This window comes from Pristiophorus japonicus, unplaced genomic scaffold (assembly GCF_044704955.1).
Source record: "Pristiophorus japonicus isolate sPriJap1 unplaced genomic scaffold, sPriJap1.hap1 HAP1_SCAFFOLD_723, whole genome shotgun sequence".
NCBI lineage: Eukaryota > Metazoa > Chordata > Chondrichthyes > Pristiophoridae > Pristiophorus > Pristiophorus japonicus.
The window spans coordinates 57,866-82,263 of record NW_027254638.1 but is presented as its reverse complement, the minus strand read 5'-3'; the positions used below and the strand labels follow the sequence as shown (position 1 = coordinate 82,263).

Genomic DNA, 24,398 nt, shown 5'->3' with positions numbered 1-24,398 from the left:
ACAACTCTCTGCGGCAGGGAATTCCACAGGTTCACCACTCTCTGGGTGAAGAAGTTTCTCCTCATCTCGATCCTAAATGGCTTACCCCTTATCCTTAGACTGTGACCCCTGGTTCTGGACTTCCCCAACATCGGGAACATTCTTCCCGCATCTAACCTGTCTAAACCCGTCAGAATTTTATATGTTTCTATGAGATCCCCTCTCATTCTTCTAAACTCCAGTGAATACAAGCCCAGTCGATCCAGTCTCTCCTCATATGTCAGTCCTGCCATCCCGGGAATCAGTCTGGTGAACCTTCGCTGCACTCTCTCAATAGCAAGAACGTCCTTCCTCAGATTAGGAGACCAAAACTGAACACAATATTCCAGGTGAGGCCTCACCAAGACCCTGTACAACTGCAGTAAGACCTCCCTGCTCCTATACTCAAATCCCCCTCGCTATGAAGGCCAACACACCATTTGCCTTCTTCACCGCCTGCTGTAACCTGCATTGCCCACTTGCAATGACCGACGAACCATGACCCCCGACCCCCGACCCCCCCTGGTCTCGCCCTCTCGGGGGCCCGCGCGGGGCGAATGTGGTCGGCGCACCTTGAACAGCAAAATTTGCCACCAGGAGCAGGCAGCAGCTTGACACTGCAGGCAAGCGGCACTGAGCAAAGACAGTGTGCACGGCGGAGCAGAGCGGAGGCCATGCCCCCCCACCCACAAGCTCTGCCACCCACAACTGCTGGGCCAAGCCTGGCCATGGCACGTCTGACCCTGCGTCTTGACGTCACACAACGGGGGCCCAGGCCGGCGGCGTCATGACGTCACACAATGGGCGGGCGGCGGCTCAGTGCCTGCCGACGTCACGAGCTGCTGAAGTCCGGGGGGTGTGTGTGAGATACAGAGAGAGTGCGCGCGTGTCAGCCGGCACGTCCGGCGGCGCGGTGACGTCAGGCGGGGGGGGAGGGGCCAGCGTGGGTATATAAAGCGCCTGCGCGCCGCGCGCCCGCCCCACGCGCTGCCCGAACCGCCATCGGCTGTTGACCGTCTCTCTGTCTCTCTCTGTCCCGCAGTAACCCGCCTCTCCGCCCCTCCCTCCGGCAGCCATGGTCCGCAAGTTCTTCGTCGGCGGCAACTGGAAGATGAACGGCGACAAGAAGAAGCTGAGCGAGCTGGCGGGCAGCATCAACAAGGCGGCCATCAGCCCCGACACCGGTCAGTCAGCGGGAGAGGGGGAGGGGCCAGTGACGTCACAGGGGCAGGGGCCAGTGACGTCACAGGGGCAGGGGCCAGTGACGTCACAGGGGCAGGGGCCAGTGACGTCACACACCGCCCCCCGGGGCTGATGGTGATGGCACACACTGCCCCCGGGGCTGATGGTGATGGCACACACCGCCCCTCCGGGGCTGATGGTGATGTCACACACCGCCCCCCGGGGCTGATGGTGATGTCACACACCGCCCCCCGGGGCTGATGGTGATGTCACACACCGCCCCCCGGGGCTGATGGTGATGTCACACACCGCCCCCTGGGGCTGATGGTGATGGCACACACCGCCCCCCGGGGCTGATGGTGATGGCACACACTGCCCCCGGGGCTGATGGTGATGGCACACACCGCCCCTCCGGGGCTGATGGTGATGTCACACACCGCCCCCCGGGGCTGATGGTGATGGCACACACTGCCCCCGGGGCTGATGGTGATGTCACACACTGCCCCTGGGGCTGATGGTGATGTCACACACTGCCCCCCGGGGCTGATGGTGATGTCACACACTGCCCCCGGGGCTGATGGTGATGTCACACACTGCCCCTGGGGCTGATGGTGATGTCACACACTGCCCCTGGGGCTGATGGTGATGTCACACACTGCCCCCCGGGGCTGATGGTGATGTCACACACCGCCCCCCGGGGCTGATGGTGATGTCACACACTGCCCCTGGGGCTGATGGTGATGGCACACACCGCCCCCCCAGGGCTGATGGTGATGGCACACACCGCCCCTCCGGGGCTGATGGTGATGTCACACACCGCCCCCCCGGGGCTGATGGTGATGTCACACACTGCCCCCGGGGCTGATGGTGATGTCACACACTGCCCCTGGGGCTGATGGTGATGTCACACACTGCCCCCCGGGGCTGATGGTGATGTCACACACTGCCCCCGGGGCTGATGGTGATGTCACACACTGCCCCTGGGGCTGATGGTGATGTCACACACTGCCCCTGGGGCTGATGGTGATGTCACACACTGCCCCTGGGGCTGATGGTGATGTCACACACTGCCCCTGGGGCTGATGGTGATGTCACACACTGCCCCTGGGGCTGATGGTGATGTCACACACCGCCCCTGGGGCTGATGGTGATGTCACACACCGCCCCCCCAGGGCTGATGGTGATGTCACACACCGCCCCCCCGGGGCTGATGGTGATGTCACACACTGCCCCCCCGGGGCTGATGGTGATGTCACACACCGCCCCTGGGGCTGATGGTGATGTCACACACCGCCCCCCGGGGCTGATGGTGATGTCACACACCGCCCCCCGGGGCTGATGGTGATGTCACACACCGCCCCCCGGGGCTGATGGTGATGTCACACACCGCCCCCCCGGGGCTGATGGTGATGTCACACACCACCCCCCCGGGGCTGATGGTGATGTCACACACCACCCCCCCGGGGCTGATGGTGATGTCACACACCGCCCCCCGGGGCTGATGGTGATGGCACACACCGCCCCTCCGGGGCTGATGGTGATGGCACACACCGCCCCTCCGGGGCTGATGGTGATGGCACACACCGCCCCTCCGGGGCTGATGGTGATGGCACACACCGCCCCTCCGGGGCTGATGGTGATGTCACACACCGCCCCCCGGGGCTGATGGTGATGTCACACACCACCCCCCCGGGGCTGATGGTGATGTCACACACCGCCCCCCGGGGCTGATGGTGATGTCACACACTGCCCCCCCGGGGCTGATGGTGATGTCACACACCGCCCCCCGGGACTGATGGTGATGTCACACACCGCCCCCCGGGGCTGATGGTGATGTCACACACCGCCCCCCGGGACTGATGGTGATGTCACACACCGCCCCCCGGGACTGATGGTGATATCACACACCGTCCCCAGGGGCTGATGGTGATGTGGATGTCACACACCTGCCCCCCCGGGGCTGATGGTGATGTCACACACTGCCCCCCGGGACTGATGGTGATGTCACACACCGTCCCCAGGGGCTGATGGTGATGTGGATGTCACACACCTGCCCCCCCGGGGCTGATGGTGATGTCACACACCGCCCCCCAGGGCTGATGGTGATGTCACACACCGCCCCCCGGGGCTGAGGGTGATGTCACACACCGCCCCCCCGGGCTGATGCTGATGTCACACACCGCCACCCGGGGCTGATGGTGATGTCACACACCGCCCCCCCAGGGCTGATGGTGATGTCACACACTGCCCCCCGGGGCTGATGGTGATGTCACACCGCCCCCGGGGCTGATGGTGATGTCACACACTGCCCCCGGGCTGATGCTGATGTCACACACTGCCCCCGGGGCTGATAGTGATGTCACACACTGCCCCCGGGGCTGATAGTGATGTCACACACTGCCCCCGGGGCTGATGGTGATGTCACACACCGCCCCCCGGGGCTGATGGTGATGTCACACACCGCCCCCCGGGGCTGATGGTGATGTCACACACCGCCCCCCGGGGCTGATGGTGATGTCACACACCGCCCCCCGGGGCTGATGGTGATGTCACACCGCCCCCCCCCGGGCTGATGGTGATGTCACACCGCCCCCCCCCGGGCTGATGGTGATGTCACACCGCCCCCCCCCCCCCCACACACACCCCAGGGCTAAGAGTGATGTGTTCCCTGGTCCAAGTGATGTCATCAGAGTGATGTCGTGTGCCTGCGGTTGGAGTGACGTTGGCAGTGCGGCACTCCCTCAGCACTGACCCTCCGACAGTGCGGCACTCCCTCAGCACTGACCCTCCGACAGTGCGGCGCTCCCTCAGTACTGCCCCTCCGACAGTGCGGCGCTCCCTCAGTACTGACCCTCCGACAGTGCGGCGCTCCCTCAGCACTGCCCCTCCGACAGTGCGGCGCTCCCTCAGCACTGCCCCTCCGACAGTGCGGCGCTCCCTCAGCACTGCCCCTCCGACAGTGCGGCGCTCCCTCAGCACTGCCCCTCCGACAGTGCGGCGCTCCCTCAGCACTGCCCCTCCGACAGTGCGGCGCTCCCTCAGCACTGCCCCTCCGACAGTGCGGCGCTCCCTCAGCACTGCCCCTCCGACAGTGCGGCGCTCCCTCAGCACTGCCCCTCCGACAGTGCGGCGCTCCCTCAGCACTGCCCCTCCGACAGTGCGGCGCTCCCTCAGCACTGCCCCTCCGACAGTGCGGCGCTCCCTCAGCACTGCCCCTCCGACAGTGCGGCGCTCCCTCAGCACTGCCCCTCCGACAGTGCGGCGCTCCCTCAGCACTGCCCCTCCGACAGTGCGGCGCTCCCTCAGCACTGCCCCTCCGACAGTGCGGCGCTCCCTCAGCACTGCCCCTCCGACAGTGCGGCGCTCCCTCAGCACTGCCCCTCCGACAGTGCGGCGCTCCCTCAGCACTGCCCCTCCGACAGTGCGGCGCTCCCTCAGCACTGCCCCTCCGACAGTGCGGCGCTCCCTCAGCACTGCCCCTCCGACAGTGCGGCGCTCCCTCAGCACTGCCCCTCCGACAGTGCGGCGCTCCCTCAGCACTGCCCCTCCGACAGCGCGGCGCTCCCTCAGCACTGCCCCTCCGACAGCGCGGGGCTCCCTCAGCACTGCCCCTCCGACAGTGCGCCTGTCCCTCAGCACCGCCCGTCCCCTCCACTTGCCCCTCCATATTTGTGCTCGAGTCCCTGGATTGGAGCTTGCACCCACAACCTCCTGGCCCTGAGGCGAGTGTGCTCCCCACTGAGTCAGGAAAGCAGAAGTTGATTATTTTCAGTAGCTCATTTGACCTTCAAAAGCACTGAAGAGCAAACAGACACTGCGATTACTGCAGGCCAGACGGATTGTCGCACACACAGGCTGTGGTGCTACAGATTGGTCTGTCCCACAAGAGGAAACATTTTCCCGACATCGACCTTATCAAACCCCTTCATCATTTTAATCCGATCACCCCTCCAAAGACCCCCAACCTTCCCAAGCTTTCCTGTTCGTTATAACCTCTCTGTTCTGGTACCACCCTAAGAAATCTTTTTTGCACCTTTGATATCCTTTTCGCAATATGGAACTGTGCACAGTGCTCCAAGTGTGGTCTAACCCAGGTATATGGAGACCAGAACTGTGCACGGTGCTCCAAGTGTGGTCTAACCCAGGTATATGGAGACCAGAACTGTGCACAGTGCTCCCAGTGTGGTCTAACGCAGGTATATGGAGACCAGAACTGTGCACAGTGCTCCAAGTGTGGTCTAACCCAGGTATATGGAGACCAGAACTGTGCACGGTGCTCCAAGTGTGGTCTAACCCAGGTATATGGAGACCAGAACTGTGCACGGTGCTCCAAGTGTGGTCTAACCCAGGTATATGGAGACCAGAACTGTGCACGGTGCTCCCAGTGTGGTCTAACCCAGGTATATGGAGACCAGAACTGTGCACGGTGCTCCAAGTGTGGTCTAACCCAGGTATATGGAGACCAGAACTGTGCACAGTGCTCCCAGTGTGGTCTAACCCAGGTGTATGGAGACCAGAACTGTGCACGGTGCTCCCAGTGTGGTCTAACCCAGGTATATGGAGACCAGAACTGTGCACAGTGCTCCAAGTGTGGTCTAACCCAGGTATATGGAGACCAGAACTGTGCACGGTGCTCCCAGTGTGGTCTAACCCGGGTATATGGAGACCAGAACTGTGCACGGTGCTCCCAGTGTGGTCTAACCCGGGTATATGGAGACCAGAACTGTGCACGGTGCTCCCAGTGTGGTCTAACCCGGGTATATGGAGACCAGAACTGTGCACGGTGCTCCAAGTGTGGTCAATGCCAGTTTAACATAACTTCACTGCTTTCCAGATGCTTTTCCCCACTTGCTAAGGTCAGATTTTACTTTGCTGCTTCTGCTAACTCAGCAAAAACCAGGTGCCGAAACCTGACACTGTCCGGTCCCTTGTTCACCCAGGGAGCCTCGCTGGGCAGGACCGCCCCCCCGAGAGGACGCAGGGAGCCATCTGTCGGAGGCTCCCTGACTCGGAGAGATCCGATTATCGAGCCGGCTCTGTCCCATCAGCTGTTGCCCCGGGGGCAGCCGCTTCCTCCTGCACCGAGACACACACTGACCTTTGCAAATGGTGCAAGGTCGTTGCCACAGGAGGGGAGGGGAGGGGCAGGGAGATAGGGAGACAGGCTGACTCGTCACCGCGGAGATTAAAGGGCAAAGTGTCCGTGTCCCTGGGGCACCTCGGAGGCTGCCAAGTCAGAGGATGTGGGACCTTCCCACCTGCTCCCAAACACTCCGCCAACGCACAGCTACCCAGCGCTAAAGGGTTTCGGGGAAACTCGGCTTGTGTGGTTACTGATCATCCATTTATCCCCACCGCGTCCTCTCACACTCCGCTGTCTGGTCACTGAACCCCCCCCCTCTCCCTCACACTCAGTGTCTCTCTCCATCCGTGTATCTCTCTCTCTCCCTCTGTGTCTGTCTCTCACCCTCTTGCACCCCCCCCCGGGTGTGTGTCTCTCCCTCCCTCTCCTCTCCTCTCCCTCCCTCTCCTCTCCTCTCCCTCCCTCCCTCCCCTCTCCCTCCCTCCCCTCTCCTCTCCCTTCCTCTCTCCTCTCCCTCTCCCTCCCTCCCTCCCTCCCTCCTCTCCCTCCCTCTCTCCCTCCCTCCCTCCCTCTCCTCTCCCCTCCCCTCCCTCCCTCTCCTCTCCCTCCCTCTCCTCTCCCTCCCTCTCCTCTCCCTCCCTCTCTCTCTCCTCCCTCTCCCTCCCTCTCCTCTCCCTCCCCTCTCCCTCCCTCCCTCCCCTCTCCTCTCCCTCCCTCTCCTCTCCCTCCCTCTCCTCTCCCTCCCTCCCTCCCCTCTCCTCTCCCTCCCTCTCTCCCTCCCTCCCTCCCTCCCCTCTCCCTCCCTCACTCCCCTATCCCTCCCTCCCTCCCCTCTCCCTCCCTCCCCTCTCCCTCCCTCCCCTCTCCCTCCCTCCCCTCTCCCTCCCTCCCCTCTCCCTCCCTCCCCTCTCCCTCCCTCCCCTCTCCCTCCCTCCCTCTCCCTCCCCTCTCCCTCCCTCCCCTCTCCCTCCCTCTCCTCTCCCTCCCTCTCCTCTCCCTCCCTCTCCTCTCCCTCCCTCTCCTCTCCCTCCCTCTCCTCTCCCTCCCTCCCTCTCCTCTCCCTCCCTCTCTCCCTCCCTCCCTCCCTCTCCTCTCCCTCCCTCCCTCCCTCTCCTCTCCCTCCCTCCCTCCCTCCCTCTCCTCTCCCTCCCTCTCCTCTCCCTCCCTCTCCCCTCCCTCCCTCCCTCCCTCTCCTCTCCCTCCCTCTCTCCTCCCTCCCCTCTCCCTCCCTCACTCCCCTATCCCTCCCTCCCTCCCCTCTCCCTCCCTCCCCTCTCCCTCCCTCCCCTCTCCCTCCCTCCCCTCTCCCTCCCTCCCCTCTCCCTCCCTCCCCTCTCCCTCCCTCCCCTCTCCCTCCCTCCCCTCTCCCTCCCTCCCTCTCCCTCCCCTCTCCCTCCCTCCCTCCCCTCTCCCTCCCTCTCCTCTCCCTCCCTCTCCTCTCCCTCCCTCTCCTCTCCTCTCCCTCCCTCCCCCTCTCTCTGGGTCCTTGTTGGAGAGGGGTGATTCCTCGCCAACCTCTGACATTTGTTAAGGTCGCTGCCTTGGATCCGAGCCGGTGTGTCTGGGATGGGAATAGCTCCTTAACCTTTCGACGCTCGGCCCTCCGGCAGGGTATCATTGGCCTGGGTAGAAATGCCAACGGACTCGAGTTCCAACCATTGAGCCCACGCCCCCAGAAGCAACGAGATCGGCTACCTCAGCAAATATCTGGGACTGAGACGGGGAGTCGAGGGTTACGGGGAGCGGGTGGGGAAGTGGAGCTGAGGCCAAGATCAGATCGGCCATCATAGGCAGTCCCTCGGAATCGAGGAAAACTTGCTTCCACTCCTAGTGAGTCCTTAGGTGGCTGAACAGCCCAATACGAGAGCCACAGTCCACGTCACAGGTGGGACAGACAGTGGTTGAGGGAAGGGGAGGGTGGGACTGGTTTGCCGCACGCTCCTTCCGCTGCCTGCGCTTGCTTTCTGCACGCTCTCGGCGACGAGACTCGAGGTGCTCAGCGCCCTCCCGGATGCACTTCCTCCACTTAGGGGCGGGACTGGTCTTTGGGCCAGGGACTCCCAGGTGTCGGTGGGGATGTTGCACTTTATCAGGGAGGGTGTCCCTTGTAACGTTTCCTCGACCCTTCTCCCCTGACACGTGGAGGGGTCGTCTTAAAGGAAGATAGAGAGGCGGAGAGGTTTAGGGAGGGATTTCCAGAGCTTGGGGCCCAGGCAACAGAAGGCAAGGCCACCGATGGAGCGATTATAATCAGGGATGCTCAGGAGGGCAGAATTAGAGGAGTGCAGACATCTCGGGGGTTGTGAGGCTGGAGGTGGTTACAGAGATAGGGAGGGGTGTAGGGGCTGGAGGTTACAGAGATCGGGAGGGGTGTAGGGGCTGGAGGAGGTTAGAGATAGGGAGGGGTGTAGGGTCTGGAGGAGGTTACAGAGATAGGGAAGGGGTGAGGGGCCATGGAAGGATTTAAAAACACGGATGAGAATTGTGAAATTGAGGCATTGCTTAACCGAGAGCCAGTGTAGGTCGTCGAGCACAGGGGGTGATGGGTGAGTGGGACTCGGTGTGAGTTAGGACACGGGTCAGTGAGCACAGGGGGTGATGGGTGAGCGGGACTCGGTGCGAGTTAGGACACGGGGCAGTGAGCACAGGGGGTGATGGGTGAGTGGGACTCGGTGTGAGTTAGGACACGGGGGCAGTGAGCACAGGGGGTGATGGGTGAGTGGGACTCGGTGCGAGTTAGGACACGGGGCAGTGAGCACAGGGGGTGATGGGTGAGTGGGACTCGGGGTGATGGGTGAGTGGGACTCGGTGTGAGTTAGGACACAGGTCAGTGAGCACAGGGGGTGATGGGTGAGCGGGACTCGGTGCGAGTTAGGACACGGGGCAGCGAGCACAGGGGGTGATGGGTAAGCGGGACTGGGTGCAAGTTAGGACACGGGGGCAGCGAGCACAGGGGGTGATGGGTGAGTGGGACTCAGTGCGAGTTAGGACACGGGGGGCAGTGAGCACAGGGGGTGATGGGTGAGCGGGACTCGGTGCAAGTTAGGACACGGGGGCAGTGAGCACAGTGGGTGATGGGTGAGCGGGACTCGGTGCAAGTTAGGACACGGGGCAGCGAGCACAGGGGGTGATGGGTGAGCGGGACTGGGTGCGAGTTAGGACACGGGGGCAGCGAGCACGGGGTGATGGGTGAGCGGGACTCGGTGCGAGTTAGGACACAGGGGCAACGAGCAGGGGGTGATGGGTGAGCGGGACTCGGTGCGAGTTAGGACACGGGGCAGCGAGCACAGGGGGTGATGGGTGAGCGGGACTGGGTGCGAGTTAGGACACGGGTCAGTGAGCACAGGGGGTGATGGGTGAGCGGGACTGGGTGCGAGTTAGGACACGGGGGCAGTGAGCACAGTGAGTGATGGGTGAGCGGGACTCAGTGCGAGTTAGGACACGGGGGGCAGTGAGCACAGGGGGTGATGGGTGAGCGGGACTCGGTGCAAGTTAGGACACGGGGGCAGCGAGCACAGGGGGTGATGGGTGAGCGGGACTGGGTGCGAGTTAGGACACGGGGGCAGCGAGCACGGGGTGATGGGTGAGCGGGACTGGGTGCGAGTTAGTACACGGGTCAGTGAGCACAGGGGGTGATGGGTGAGCGGGACTGGGTGCGAGTTAGGACACGGGGGCAGTGAGCACAGTGAGTGATGGGTGAGCGGGACTCAGTGCGAGTTAGGACACGGGGGGCAGTGAGCACAGGGGGTGATGGGTGAGCGGGACTGGGTGCGAGTTAGGACACGGGGGCAGCGAGCACGGGGTGATGGGTGAGCGGGACTGGGTGCGAGTTAGGACACGGGGGCAACGAGCACGGGGTGATGGGTGAGCGGGACTCGGTGCGAGTTAGGACACGGGTCAGCGAGCACAGGGGGTGATGGGTGAGTGGGACTGGGTGCGAGTTAGGACACGGGTCAGCGAGCACAGCGGGTGATGGGTGAGCGGGACTGGGTGCGAGTTTGGACACGGGGCAGTGAGCACAGGGGGTGATGGGTGAGTGTGACTCGGTGCGAGTTAGGACACGGGGCAGCGAGCACAGGGGGTGATGGGTGAGCGGGACTGGGTGCGAGTTAGGACACGGGGTCAGTGAGCACAGGGGGTGATGGGTGAGCGGGACTGGGTGCGAGTTAGGACACTGGGGCAACGAGCACGGGGTGATGGGTGAGCGGGACTCGGTGCGAGTTAGGACACGGGTCAGCGAGCACAGGGGGTGATGGGTGAGTGGGACTGGGTGCGAGTTAGGACACGGGTCAGCGAGCACAGCGGGTGATGGGTGAGCGGGACTGGGTGCGAGTTAGGACACGGGGCAGTGAGCACAGGGGGTGATGGGTGAGTGGGACTCGGTGCGAGTTAGGACACGGGGCAGCGAGCACAGGGGGTGATGGGTGAGTGGGACTGGGTGCGAGTTAGGACACGGGTCAGCGAGCACAGCGGGTGATGGGTGAGCGGGACTGGGTGCGAGTTAGGACACGGGGCAGTGAGCACAGGGGGTGATGGGTGAGTGGGACTCGGTGCGAGTTAGGACACGGGGCAGCGAGCACAGGGGGTGATGGGTGAGCGGGACTGGGTGCGAGTTAGGACACGGGGTCAGTGAGCACAGGGGGTGATGGGTGAGCGGGACTGGGTGCGAGTTAGGACACTGGGGCAACGAGCACGGGGTGATGGGTGAGCGGGACTCGGTGCGAGTTAGGACACGGGTCAGCGAGCACAGGGGGTGATGGGTGAGTGGGACTGGGTGCGAGTTAGGACACGGGTCAGCGAGCACAGCGGGTGATGGGTGAGCGGGACTGGGTGCGAGTTAGGACACGGGGCAGTGAGCACAGGGGGTGATGGGTGAGTGGGACTCGGTGCGAGTTAGGACACGGGTCAGCGAGCACAGGGGGTGATGGGTGAGTGGGACTGGGTGCGAGTTAGGACACGGGTCAGCGAGCACAGCGGGTGATGGGTGAGCGGGACTGGGTGCGAGTTAGGACACGGGGCAGTGAGCACAGGGGGTGATGGGTGAGTGGGACTCGGTGCGAGTTAGGACACGGGGCAGCGAGCACAGGGGGTGATGGGTGAGCGGGACTGGGTGCGAGTTAGGACACGGGGTCAGTGAGCACAGGGGGTGATGGGTGAGCGGGACTGGGTGCGAGTTAGGACACTGGGGCAACGAGCACGGGGTGATGGGTGAGCGGGACTCGGTGCGAGTTAGGACACGGGTCAGCGAGCACAGGGGGTGATGGGTGAGTGGGACTGGGTGCGAGTTAGGACACGGGTCAGCGAGCACAGCGGGTGAGGGTGAGCGGGACTGGGTGCGAGTTAGGACACGGGTCAGTGAGCACAGGGGGTGATGGGTGAGCGGGACTGGGTGCGAGTTAGGACACGGGTCAGTGAGCACAGGGGGTGATGGGTGAGCGGGACTGGATGCGAGTTAGGACACGGGTCAGTGAGCACAGGGGGTGATGGGTGAGTGGGACTGGGTGTGAGTTAGGACACGGGTCAGTGAGCACAGGGGGTGATGGGTGAGCGGGACTCGGTGCGAGTTAGGACACGGGTCAGTGAGTACAGGGGGTGTTGGGTGAGCGGGACTGGGTGCGAGTTAGGACACGGGGTCAGCGAGCACAGGGGGTGATGGGTGAGTGGGACTGGGTGCGAGTTAGGACACGGGTCAGTGAGTTTCGGGGGTGATGGGTGAGCGGGACTCGGTGTGAGTTAGGACACGGGAGCAGCCGAGTTTTGGATCACCTCTAGTTGACGTCGGGTAGAACGTGGGAGGCCGGCCAGGAGTACGTTAGAATAGTCACGTCGGTGAGGGTTGGAGGAGATACTGGAGCCAGGGAGGTTATGATTAAATTGTATAATACCTTGGTTAGGCCACAGCTGGAGTACTGAGGCTGAGAGGGGACCTCATTGAGGTGTACAGAATATCGAGGGGCCTGGACATAGCGGATATTATGGGTCTATTTCCATTGGTGGAGGGGTCTATTGCGAGGGGGTATAGTTTTAAGGTGGTTGGTGGAAGGTTTAGAGGGGATTTGAGGGGGGGGGGCTTCTTTACGCAGAGGGTTGTGGGGATCTGGAACTCGCTGCCTGGAAGAGTGGTGGATGCAGAAACCCTCACCACTTTTAAGAGATGGTTGGATGAGCCCTTAAAGTGCAGTAACCTGCAGGGTTATGGACTGAGAGCTGGTAATTGGGATTAGACTGGATGACCTCTTGTTGGCCGGTGCAGATATAATGGTCAGTACTGCAGGGAATCGACTCCGGCCAGGGTGATCTCCTGGACTAGTGTCGATCGCCTGGATGGGTCGGAGAGGAATTTTCCCAGATGTATTTCTCCCTAAATTGGCCTGGGTTTCTATCTGGTTTTTGCCTCTCCCAGGAGATCACATGGCTCCGGTTGGGGTGGAGTGTAGAATGTTTCAGTGTAAGGGGTGTCGCAGTTGTGTGGGGCGGACTGGTTGGGCTGGGCGCTCTTTGCCTTTCCGCCATTGTTCATTGTTCGTAAGTTTATCTGTGACCTTCAGGGCTGCTGACCGAGGGCCGTGCGGCTCTTTGTCGGCCGGAGCGGACACGCTGGGCCGAAATGGCCTCCTCCCGCGCTGTAAAATTCTCCGTCGGAGGCCAGCTTCGGGCGCAACACGTAGCTCTGGTCAGCCTGGGGACGGGCGAGAGGGAGAGCAAGACAGAATTCGGCAGGCGGGGTTCAGGGGGGGGGCCCCCCTGAGTTGGAGCGAGACACCGTTCTGGGAGCGTTTCAAGAGCTGTGTTGGACGTGAGGGTTCGGGGAGGTTGGGGGTGGGGGGGGGCGGTTATCAGAGATGCCCCGATGTCGTCCGCACGGGTTGTGGGGTGCAAGGATGAAGGGGTCGCTGGCTGGGATGTTGTTGAGCCGATTTCACACACTCACTCTCTCTCTCTCTCTCTCTCTTTCCCCCCCTCTTTCTCCCCCCCCTGCTCAGAGGTGGTGTTTGGAGTTCCCGCCCCCTACATGGACTGCATCCGTCAAACCCTGGACCGCAAGTATGCCGTAGCAGCACAGAACTGCTACAAGGTGGCGAGCGGGGCCTTTACCGGGGAGATCAGGTACCTCGGTGATGGGGGCGGGGGGCGCGGTGCTGGGCCATGAGTGGGGTCCTCCAATCCCACTCTCCCTCTCTCCCCCCCCCCCCCGCCCGACGGGAGCCCCCCGCTCTCTCTCCTCCCCCCCGTCCGACGGGAGTCCCCCCTCCCTCCCCCCCCCCCCCCGCCCGACGGGAGCCCCCCCCCCCCCCCGCTCTCTCTCCTCCCCCCCCCGACGAGAGCCCCCCCCCTGCCCGACGGGAGCCGCTCTCTCTCCCACACCACTCCCCGACAGGAGACACCCCCCCCCCCCCCCCACTCTCTCTTTCTTTCCCCCCACCCTCCCATCGCTCCCCTAGACCAGAGAGAATCTTTCCCCTCCTCCCCGCCCGACAGGGACCTCTCGTTGCTCGCGATCCCCTCTTTTCCCCCTCCCCCAGGCAACCCAGGACCCTCCCCCTACCCCACCCCCTCTCCCTGCGCCCACTGACCACGTCGAAGGGGGTCCCTCCCCCCTCCCCCAGCACTCGCACCCACACCTCCCCGGTCAATGGTCGTGTCGCCCCCGCCCTCCCCCCGGCCACTGTCTGCGGACGGACAGACGGACTAAGCCCTTGCCTTTGTGTTCACAGCCCAGCAATGATCAAGGACTGTGGGGCCACCTGGGTGATCCTGGGCCACTCTGAGCGCCGCCATGTCTTCGGGGAGTGCGACGAGGTAAGCGGGGTATCGCAGTCCCATTCACATCGCTCCTGGGGAGGGCGGCTCGTTCTGTGTGTGTGTGTGTGTGTCTCTCTCTCCACAATCTCCACATCGCTGATATTCTGACTGAATACTCGGGGGCAGTAAAGCTCCCTCTGCACTGTCCCATCAATCACTCCCAGGGCAGGTACAGGGGGTTAGATACAGAGTAAAGCTCCCTCTACACTGTCCCATCAAACACTCCCAGGGCAGGTACAGGGGGTTAGATACAGAGTAAAGCTCCCTCTACACTGTCCCATCAAACAGTCCCAGGGCAGGTACAGCACGGGGTTAGATACAGAGTAAAGCTCCCTCTGCACTGTCCCCATCAAACACTCCCAGGGCAGGTACAGGGGGTTAGATACAGAGTAAAGCTTCCTCTACACTGTCCCATCAAACACTCCCAGGGCAGGTACAGCACGGGGTTAGATACAGAGTAAAGCTCCCTCTGCACTGTCCCATCAATCACTCCCAGGGCAGGTACAGGGGGTTAGATACAGAGTAAAGCTCCCTCTACACTGTCCCATCAAACACTCCCAGGGCAGGTACAGGGGGTTAGATACAGAGTAAAGCTCCCTCTACACTGTCCCATCAAACAGTCCCAGGGCAGGTACAGCACGGGGTTAGATACAGAGTAAAGCTCCCTCTGCACTGTCCCCATCAAACACTCCCAGGGCAGGTACAGGGGGTTAGATACAGAGTAAAGCTTCCTCTACACTGTCCCATCAAACACTCCCAGGGCAGGTACAGGGGGTTAGATACAGAGTAAAGCTCCCTCTACACTGACCCATCAAACACTCCCAGGGCAGGTACAGCACGGGGTTAGATACAGAGTAAAGCTCCCTCTGCACTGTCCATCAAACACTCCCAGGGCAGGTACAGCACGGGGTTAGATACAGAGTAAAGCTCCCTCTGCACTGTCCCATCAAACACTCCCAGGGCAGGTACAGCACGGGGTTAGATACAGAGTAAAGCTCCCTCTACACTGTCCCCATCAAACACTCCCAGGGCAGGTACAGCACGGGGTTAGATACAGAGTAAAGCTCCCTCTACACTGTCCCATCAAACACTCCCAGGGCAGGTACAGCACGCGGTTAGATACAGAGTAAAGCTCCCTTTACACTGTCCCCATCAAACACTCCCAGGGCAGGTACAGGGGGTTAGATACAGAGTAAAGCTCCCTCTACACTGTCCCATCAAACACTCCCAGGGCAGGTACAGGGGGTTAGATACAGAATAAAGCTCCCCCTACACTGTCCCATCAAACACTCCCAGGGCAGGTACAGCACAGGGTTAGATACAGAGTAAAGCTCCCTCTACACTGTCCCATCAAACACTCCCAGGGCAGGTACAGGGGGTTAGATACAGAGTAAAGCTCCCTCTACACTGTCCCATCAAACACTCCCAGGGCAGGTACAGTGGGTTAGATACAGAGTAAAGCTCCCTCTACACTGTCCCATCAAACACTCCCAGGGCAGGTACAGGGGGTTAGATACAGAGTAAAGCTCCCTCTACACTGTCCCATCAAACACTCCCAGGGCAGGTACAGCACGGGGTTAGATACAGAGTAAAGCTCCCTCTACACTGTCCCATCAAACACTCCCAGGGCAGGTACAGGGGGTTAGATACAGAGTAAAGCTCCCTTTACACTGTCCCATCAAACACTCCCAGGGCAGGTACAGGGGGTTAGATACAGAGTAAAGCTCCCTCTACACTGTCCCATCAAACACTCCCAGGGCGGGTACAGGGGGTTAGATACAGAGTAAAGCTCTCTCTACACTGTCCCATCAAACACTCCCAGGGTAGGTACAGCACGGGGTTAGATACAGAGTAAAGCTCCCTCTACACTGTCCCATCAAACACTCCCAGGGCAGGTACAGGGGGTTAGATACAGAGTAAAGCTCGCTCTACACTGTCCCATCAAACACTCCCAGGGCAGGTACAGGGGGCTAGATACAGAGTAAAGCCCCCTCTACACTGTCCCATCAAACACTCCCAGGGCAGGTACAGGAGGTTAGATACAGAGTAAAGCTCCCTCTACACTGTCCCCATCAAACACTCCCAGGGCAGTAACAGCACGGGGTTAGATACAGAGTAAAGCTCCCTCTACACTGTCCCATCAAACACTCCCAGGGCAGGTACAGGGGGTTAGATACAGAGTAAAACGCCCTCTACACTGTCCCATCAAACACTCCCAGGGCAGGTACAGGGGGTTAGATACAGAGTAAAGCTCCCTCTACACTGTCCCATCAAACACTCCCAGGGCAGGTACAGGGGGTTAGATACAGAGTAAAGCTCCCTCTACACTGTCCCATCAAACACTCCCAGGGCAGGTACAGGGGGTTAGATACAGAGTAAAGCTCCCTCTACACTGTCCCATCAAACACTCCCAGGGCAGGTACAGGGGGTTAGATACAGAGTAAAGCTCCCTTTACACTGTCCCATCAAACACTCCCAGGGCAGGTACAGGGGGTTAGATACAGAGTAAAGCTCCCTCTACACAGTCCCCATCAAACACTCCCAGGGCAGGTACAGCACGGGTTAGATACAGAGTAAAGCTCCCTTTACACTGTCCCATCAAACACTCCCAGGGCAGGTACAGGGGGTTAGATACTGAGTAAGGTTCCATCGTCCTGTATCGTTTCCAAGCTGATCCCAGTGTCCCACTCTCACCCCACAGCCCTTTATCGATCTAAACCCAATGGTTTGAACCCGGGTTCTCGATGGAGTTTAAGGCGGCGGGGTGGTGGTTGAGGAGTTGCTATGAATGGCTGCCTAACCCTTGCGTTGGGCAGGGAGGGAGGAAAGAAATTGGTCTGGTGACCAGCTCCTGCGCTCAGTCCTGGGGAGGAATAGTCGTGGGGGGGGGGGGATTGGACGTCAAAGCTGGCTCCCTTAATAATGCGGACGTCACAGTGTGATTGCACCCTCCAGCCTGGCGGTGGCACTGTGACACAAGTGTAAGGTTTACAAATGGAGTTATTGCAGTCGATATCGACTGGAATAGGGAACTCTGGCGGGGGGTGTCGGGGGAAATCTGCGGGGGTGGGGTTCAGGGGCAAACGGCCAAAAAATTCTCTGCGTTCCCGCCTGTACTTCTCTGCCTTCATTTATCCCCCCCCCCCCCCGCTCCACCCTCACTTGTCCTCTGACTCTTGCAGCTGATTGGCCAGAAGGTGGCACACGCCCTGGAACAAGGCCTGGGTGTCATCGCCTGCATTGGGGAGAAGTTGGACGAGCGAGAGGCCGGGTCGACGGACAAAGTGGTGTTCGATCAGGTCAAGGTCATCGCAGGTACTGAGGGAGCGCCGCGCTGTCGGAGGGGCAGTACTGAGGGAGCGCCGCACTGTCGGAGGGGCAGTACTGAGGGAGCGCCGCACTGTCGGAGGGGCAGTACTGAGGGAGCGCCGCACTGTCGGAGGGGCAGTGCTGAGGGAGTGCTACACTGTCGGAGGGGCAGTACTGAGGGAGTGCTGCACTGTCGGAGGGGCAGTACTGAGGGAATGCCGCACTGCACTGTCAGAGGGGCAGTACTGAGGGAGGGGCAGTACTGAAGGAGCGCCGCACTGTCGGAGGGGCAGTACTGAGGGAGCGCCGCACTGTCGGAGGGGCAGTGCTGAGGGAGCGCCGCACTGTCGGAGGGGCAGTACTGAGGGAGCGCCGCACTGTCGGAGGGGCAGTACTGAGGGAGCACCGCATTGCGCTGTCGGAGGGGCAGTACTGAGGGAGTGCCGCATTGCGCTGTCGGAGGGGCAGTACTGAGGGAGCACCGCATTGCGCTGTTGGAGGGGCGGTACTGAGGGAGAGCCGCATTGCGCTGTCGGAGGGGCGGTACTGAGGGAGTGCCGCACTGTCGGAGGGGCAGTACTGAGGGAGCGCCGCGCTGTCGGAGGGGCAGTACTGAGGGAGCGCCGCACTGTCGGAGGGGCAGTGCTGAGGGAGTGCCGCACTGTCGGAGGGGCAGTACTGAGGGAGTGCCGCGCTGTCGGAGGGGCAGTACTGAGGGTGTGCCGCACTGTCGGAGAGGCAGTGCTGAGGGAGCGCCGCACTGTCGGAGGGGCAGTACTGAGGGAGTGCCGCGCTGTCGGAGGGGCAGTACTGAGGGTGTGCCGCACTGTCGGAGAGGCAGTGCTGAGGGAGTGCCGCACTGTCGGAGGGGCAGTACTGAGGGTGTGCCGCACTGTCGGAGAGGCAGTGCTGAGGGAGTGCCGCACTGTCGGAGGGGCAGTACTGAGGGAGCGCCGCACTGTCGGAGGGGCAGTGCTGAGGGAGTGCCGTCTTTTGGATGAGACGTTAAACCGAGGCCCCGTCTGCCCCCTCGGCTGGTCATAAAAGCTCCACTATTTCGAAGGGGAGCAGGGGAGTTCTCCCTGCTGTCCTGGGGCCAATATTTATCCCTCAAACAACATCACAAAAACAGATGATCTGGGTCATTATCACATGGCTGTGTGTGGGAGCTTGCTGTGCGCAACTTGTCTGCCGCGTGACCACACTTCAAAATTACTGCTTGGGCTGCAAAGCGCTTTGAGTCGTCCGGAATTCATGAAAGGTGCTATATGAATTAAAGTCTCTCTCTCTCTCTCTCTCTCTCTCTTCCCCACCTCCCTCTCTCTTGTCTTTTCTCCACAGCCAACGTGAAGGACTGGTCGAAGGTGGTGCTGGCTTACGAACCCGTGTGGGCAATTGGCACAGGCAAAACTGCCACCCCTCAGCAGGTAAGGAAGTGCACAGGCGGAACTGTGAACTGGCAGGTTATTGGGTGGGGGGCAGGGGGCTGTCCGTAGGTGCCTTTACCCTACGTTAGTGTTCGTGGCATTGGCGACGAGATCCAACGCCGCCTCCAGTGCAGCCTTCGGTCGCCTGAGGAACAGAGTGTTTGAAGACCAGACCCTCAAATCCACCACCCAGCTCATGGTCTACAGGGCTGTAGTGATACCCACCCTCCTGTATGGCCCAGAGACATGGACCATGTACAGTAGGTATCTCACCCCCAGCTCATGGTCTACAGGGCTGTAGTGATACCCACCCTCCTGTATGGCTCAGAGACATGGACCATGTACAGTAGGTATCTCACCCCCAGCTCATGGTCTACAGGGCTGTAGTGATACCCGCCCTCCTGTATGGCCCAGAGACACGGACCATGTACAGTAGGTATCTCACCCCCAGCTCATGGTCCACAGGGCTGTAGTGATACCCGCCCTCCTGTATGGCTCAGAGACACGGACCATGTACAGTAGGTATCTCACCCCCAGCTCATGGTCTACAGGGCTGTAGTGATACCCGCCCTCCTGTATGGCTCAGAGACACGGACCATGTACAGTAGGTATCGCACCCCCAGCTCATGGTCTACAGGGCTGTAGTGATACCCGCCCTCCTGTGTGGCTCAGAGACACGGACCATGTACAGTAGGTATCTCACCCCCAGCTCATGGTCTACAGGGCTGTAGTGATACCCGCCCTCCTGTATGGCTCAGAGACATGGACCATGTACAGTAGGTATCTCACCCCCAGCTCATGGTCTACAGGGCTGTAGTGATACCCGCCCTCCTGTATGGCTCAGAGACACGGACCATGTACAGTAGGTATCTCACCCCCAGCTCATGGTCTACAGGGCTGTAGTGATACCCGCCCCTCCTGTGTGGCTCAGAGACACGGACCATGTACAGTAGACACCTCAAGCCGCTGAAGAAATACCACCGACGATGTCTCCGCGAGATCCTGCAAATCCCCCGGGAGGACAGACGCACCAACGTTAGCGTCCTCGACCAGGCCCAACATCCCCAGCATCGAAGCACTGACCACACTCGACCAGCTCCGCTGGGCAGGGCCACATTTTCCGCACGCCCCAGACACGAGACTCCCAAAGCAATGTTGGGGAAGTCCAGAACCAGGGGACACAGTCTTAGGATAAGGGGTACGCCATTTAGGACCGAGATGAGGAGAAACTTCTTCACTCAGAGTTGTGAACCTGTGGAATTCCCGGCCGCAGAGAGTTGTTGGGGTCAGTTCATTGGATATATTCAAGAGGGAGTTAGATATGGCCCTTACGGCTAAAGGGATCAAGGGGTATGGAGAGAGAAAGCAGGAAAGGGGTACTGAGGGAATGATCAGTCATGATCTTGTTGAATGGTGGTGCAGGCTTGAAGGGCCGAATGGCCTACTCCTGCACCTATTTTCTATGTTTCCTGGTTTATGTTCCCCAGACCCAAGTGCTGGTCAAGTCCTGAGTGCCGGGCTCAATCTTAACTGCAGTAAAAACCTGTCTACCCTCATCATCGGCAGTCCCTCGGAATCGAGGAAGACTTGCTTCCACTCTAACAGTGAGTCCTCAGGTGGCTGAACAGCCCAATACGGGAACCACAGTCCCTGTCACAGGTGGGACAGACAGTGGTTGAGGGAAGGGGAGGGTGGGACTGGTTTGCCGCACGCTCCTTCCGCTGCCTGCGCTTGGTCTCTGCACGCTCTCGGCGACGAGACTCGAGGTGCTCAGCGCCCTCCCGGATGCACTTCCTCCACTTAGGGGCGGACTGGTCTTTGGGCCCAGGGACTCCCAGGTGTCGGTGGGGATGTTGCACTTTATCAGGGAGGGGGTGTCCCTTGTAATGTTTCCTCTGCCCACCTGGGGCTCGCTTGCCGTGAAGGAGTTCCGAGTAGAGCGCTTGCTTTGGGAGTCTCGTGTCTGGGGGGGCGTGCGGACAATGTGGCCCTGCCCAGCGGAGCTGGTCGAGTGTGGTCAGTGCTTCGATGCTGGGGATGTTGGCCTGGTCGAGGACGCTAACGTTGGTGCATCTGTCCTCCCGGGGGATTTGCAGGATCTTGCGGAGACAGCGTTGGTGGTATTTCTCCAGCGACTTGAGGTGTCTACTGTACATGGTCCATGTCTCTGAGCCATACAGGAGGGCGGGTATCACTACAGCCCTGTAGACCATGAGCTGGGGGTGAGATACCTACTGTACATGGTCCATGTCTCTGGGCCATACAGGAGGGCGGGTATCACTACAGCCCTGTAGACCATGAGCTGGGGGTGAGATACCTACTGTACATGGTCCATGTCTCTGAGCCATACAGGAGGGCGGGTATCACTACAGCCCTGTAGACCATGAGCTGGGGGTGAAATACCTACTGTACATGGTCCATGTCTCTGGGCCATACAGGAGGGCGGGTATCACTACAGCCCTGTAGACCATGAGCTGGGGGTGAGATACCTACTGTACATGGTCCATGTCTCTGAGCCATACAGGAGGGCGGGTATCACTACAGCCCTGTCGACCATGAGCTGGGGGTGAGATACCTACTGTACATGGTCCATGTCTCTGGGCCATACAGGAGGGCGGGTATCACTACAGCCCTGTAGACCATGAGCTGGGGGTGAGATACCTACTGTACATGGTCCATGTCTCTGAGCCATACAGGAGGGCGGGTATCACTACAGCCCTGTAGACCATGAGCTGGGGGTGAGATACCTACTGTACATGGTCCATGTCTCTGGGCCATACAGGAGGGCGGGTATCACTACAGCCCTGTCGACCATGAGCTGGATGGTAGATTTGAGGGCCTGGTCTTCAAACACTCTTTCCCTCAGGCGGCCGAAGGCTGCGTATTTCTGTCCTGAATTATCCAGATGGACAATTACGTGCTAATATCGCTGATCACTGGGCCCTGTACACCAGAGCTCGTGTTACAGAATTCTCAATCAGTCTGCCCCACCCCCCACCACGGCAGTTATCAGGGGTGTTCTGGCCTTGCATTATCTCCTTTAGGTTTTATGACTGTTTTGCAAGGCTTTTATCTTGAGCACTTTTTTTTCTTTATCTCGTTCCACAGTTTCCCAATGTCATAATTATCGCAACCACCTTAGGCACACCTTCCGGATGTAATAATTATCTAGGCCATCTTACTAAAACTGGTAGCTTAGTGAGGGCACAGAGTCAGAGATTTACAGCGCGGAAGGAGGCCATTTCGGCCCATTGTGTCCGCCTCGCGCCAAGAGCCACCCAAGGCCTAATCCCACTTTCCCGCTCTGGGTCCGTAGCCCTGTAGGTTACGGCACTTCAAGCTGCACTGCCTGCCAAATGTGGGGAGGGTTTCTGCCTCTACCACCTTTTCAGGCAGTGAGTTCCAGACCCTGCCCCAGACTCTCACCACCCTCTCCCCTCAAATCCCCTCTAAACCTCCCCCCCAATTACTTTCAATCCAAGCCTCCTGGCTGTTGACCCCTCTGCCCAGGGAAACAGGTCCGTCCTATCCACTCTATCCAGGTCCCTCCATCATTTTATACACCTCAATCAGGTCTCCCCTCAGCCAAAGAAAACAACCCCCGGCCTATCCAATCTTTCCTCATCGCTAAAATTCTCCAGTCCTGGCAACATCCTGGTAAATCTCCCTCTGCACCCTCTCCAGTGCAACATCCTGGTAAATCTCCTCTGTACCCTCTCCAGTACAACATCCTGGTAAATCTCCTCTGTACTCTCTCTAGTGCAACATCTTGGTAAATCTCCTCTGTACCCTCTCGAGTGCAACATCCTGGTAAATCTCCTCTGTACCCTCTCTAGTGCAACATCCTGGTAAATATCCTCTGTACGCTCTCTCGTGCAACATCCTGGTAAATCTCCTCTGTACCCTCTCCAGTGCAACATCCTGGTAAATCTCCTCTGTACCCTCTCCAGTGCAACATCCTGGTAAATCTCCTCTGTACCCTCTCTAGTGCAACATTCTGGTAAATCTTCTCTGTACCCTCTCCAGTGCAACATCCTGGTAAATCTCCTCTGTACCCTCTCCAGTGCAACATCCTGGTAAATCTCCTCTGTACCCTCTCTAGTGCAACATTCTGGTAAATCTCCTCTGTACCCTCTCTTGTACAACATCCTGGTAAATCTCCTCTGTACCCTCTCTTGTACAACATCCTGGTAAATCTCCCTCTGCACCCTCTCCAGTGCAACATCCTGGTAAATCTCCTCTGTACCCTCTCCAGTACAACATCCTGGTAAATCTCCTCTGTACTCTCTCTAGTGCAACATCTTGGTAAATCTCCTCTGTACCCTCTCGAGTGCAACATCCTGGTAAATCTCCTCTGTACCCTCTCTAGTGCAACATCCTGGTAAATATCCTCTGTACGCTCTCTCGTGCAACATCCTGGTAAATCTCCTCTGTACCCTCTCCAGTGCAACATCCTGGTAAATCTCCTCTGTACCCTCTCCAGTGCAACATCCTGGTAAATCTCCTCTGTACCCTCTCTAGTGCAACATTCTGGTAAATCTTCTCTGTACCCTCTCCAGTGCAACATCCTGGTAAATCTCCTCTGTACCCTCTCCAGTGCAACATCCTAGTAAATCTCCTCTGTACCCTCTCTAGTGCAACATTCTGGTAAATCTCCTCTGTACCCTCTCTTGTACAACATCCTGGTAAATCTCCTCTGTACCCTCTCTTGTACAACATCCTGGTAAATCTCCTCTGTACCCTCTCCAGTGCAACATCCTGGTAAATCTACTCTGTACCCTCTCCAGTGCAACATTCTGGTAGATCTCCTCTGTACCCTCTCTTGTACAACATCCTGGTAAATCTTCTCTGTACCCTCTCGAGTGCAACATCCGGGTAAATCTCCTCTGTACCCTCTCCAGTGCAACATTCTGGTAGATCTCCTCTGTACCCTCTCTTGTACAACATCCTGGTAAATCTTCTCTGTACCCTCTCCAGTGCAACATCCTGGTAAATCTCCTCTGTACCCTCTCCAGTGCAACATCCTGGTAAATCTCCTCTGTACCCTCTCCAGTGCAACATCCTGGTAAATCTCCTCTGTACCCTCTCGAGTGCAACATCCTGGTAAATCTCCTCTGTACCCTCTCTTGTACAACATCCTGGTAAATCTCCTCTGTAACCTCTCCAGTGCAACATCACGGTAAATCTCCTCTGTACCCTCTCTAGTGCAACATCCTGGTAAATCTTCTCTGTACCCTCTCTAGTGCAACATCCTGGTAAATCTCCTCTGTACCCTCTCTAGTGCAACATCCTGGTAAATCTCCTCTGTACCCTCTCTAGTGCAACATCCAGGTAAATCTCCCTCTGTACCCTCTCTAGTACAACATCCTGGTAAATCTCCCTCTGTACCCTCTCTAGTACAACATCCTGGTAAATCTCCTCTGCACCCTCTAGTACAACATCCTGGTAAATCTCCTCTGTACCGTCTCCAGTGCAACATCCTGGTAAATCTCCTCTGTATGCAACATCCTGGTAAATCTCATCTGTACCCTCTCCAGTGCAACATCCTGGTAAATCTCCTCTGTACCCTCTCCAGT

At 59.5% G+C, this 24,398-nt stretch overlaps 1 protein-coding gene across 1 annotated transcript in view; it reads left to right on the top strand.

The window, feature by feature from the left end:
- The first annotated feature begins 984 nt into the window (after positions 1-984).
- Positions 985-24,398, top strand: part of LOC139256441 (triosephosphate isomerase-like) — a 27,185-nt gene continuing 3,771 nt past the window's right edge. Inside the window, exons 1-6 of the mRNA XM_070874219.1 lie at positions 985-1,202; positions 13,267-13,390; positions 13,999-14,083; positions 17,269-17,401; positions 18,737-18,858; positions 21,931-21,979. Of these exons, the coding sequence (XP_070730320.1) occupies positions 1,094-1,202; positions 13,267-13,390; positions 13,999-14,083; positions 17,269-17,401; positions 18,737-18,858; positions 21,931-21,979 (622 nt within the window). The 5' untranslated portion in view covers positions 985-1,093. The remainder of the gene's footprint in view (positions 1,203-13,266; positions 13,391-13,998; positions 14,084-17,268; positions 17,402-18,736; positions 18,859-21,930; positions 21,980-24,398) is intronic.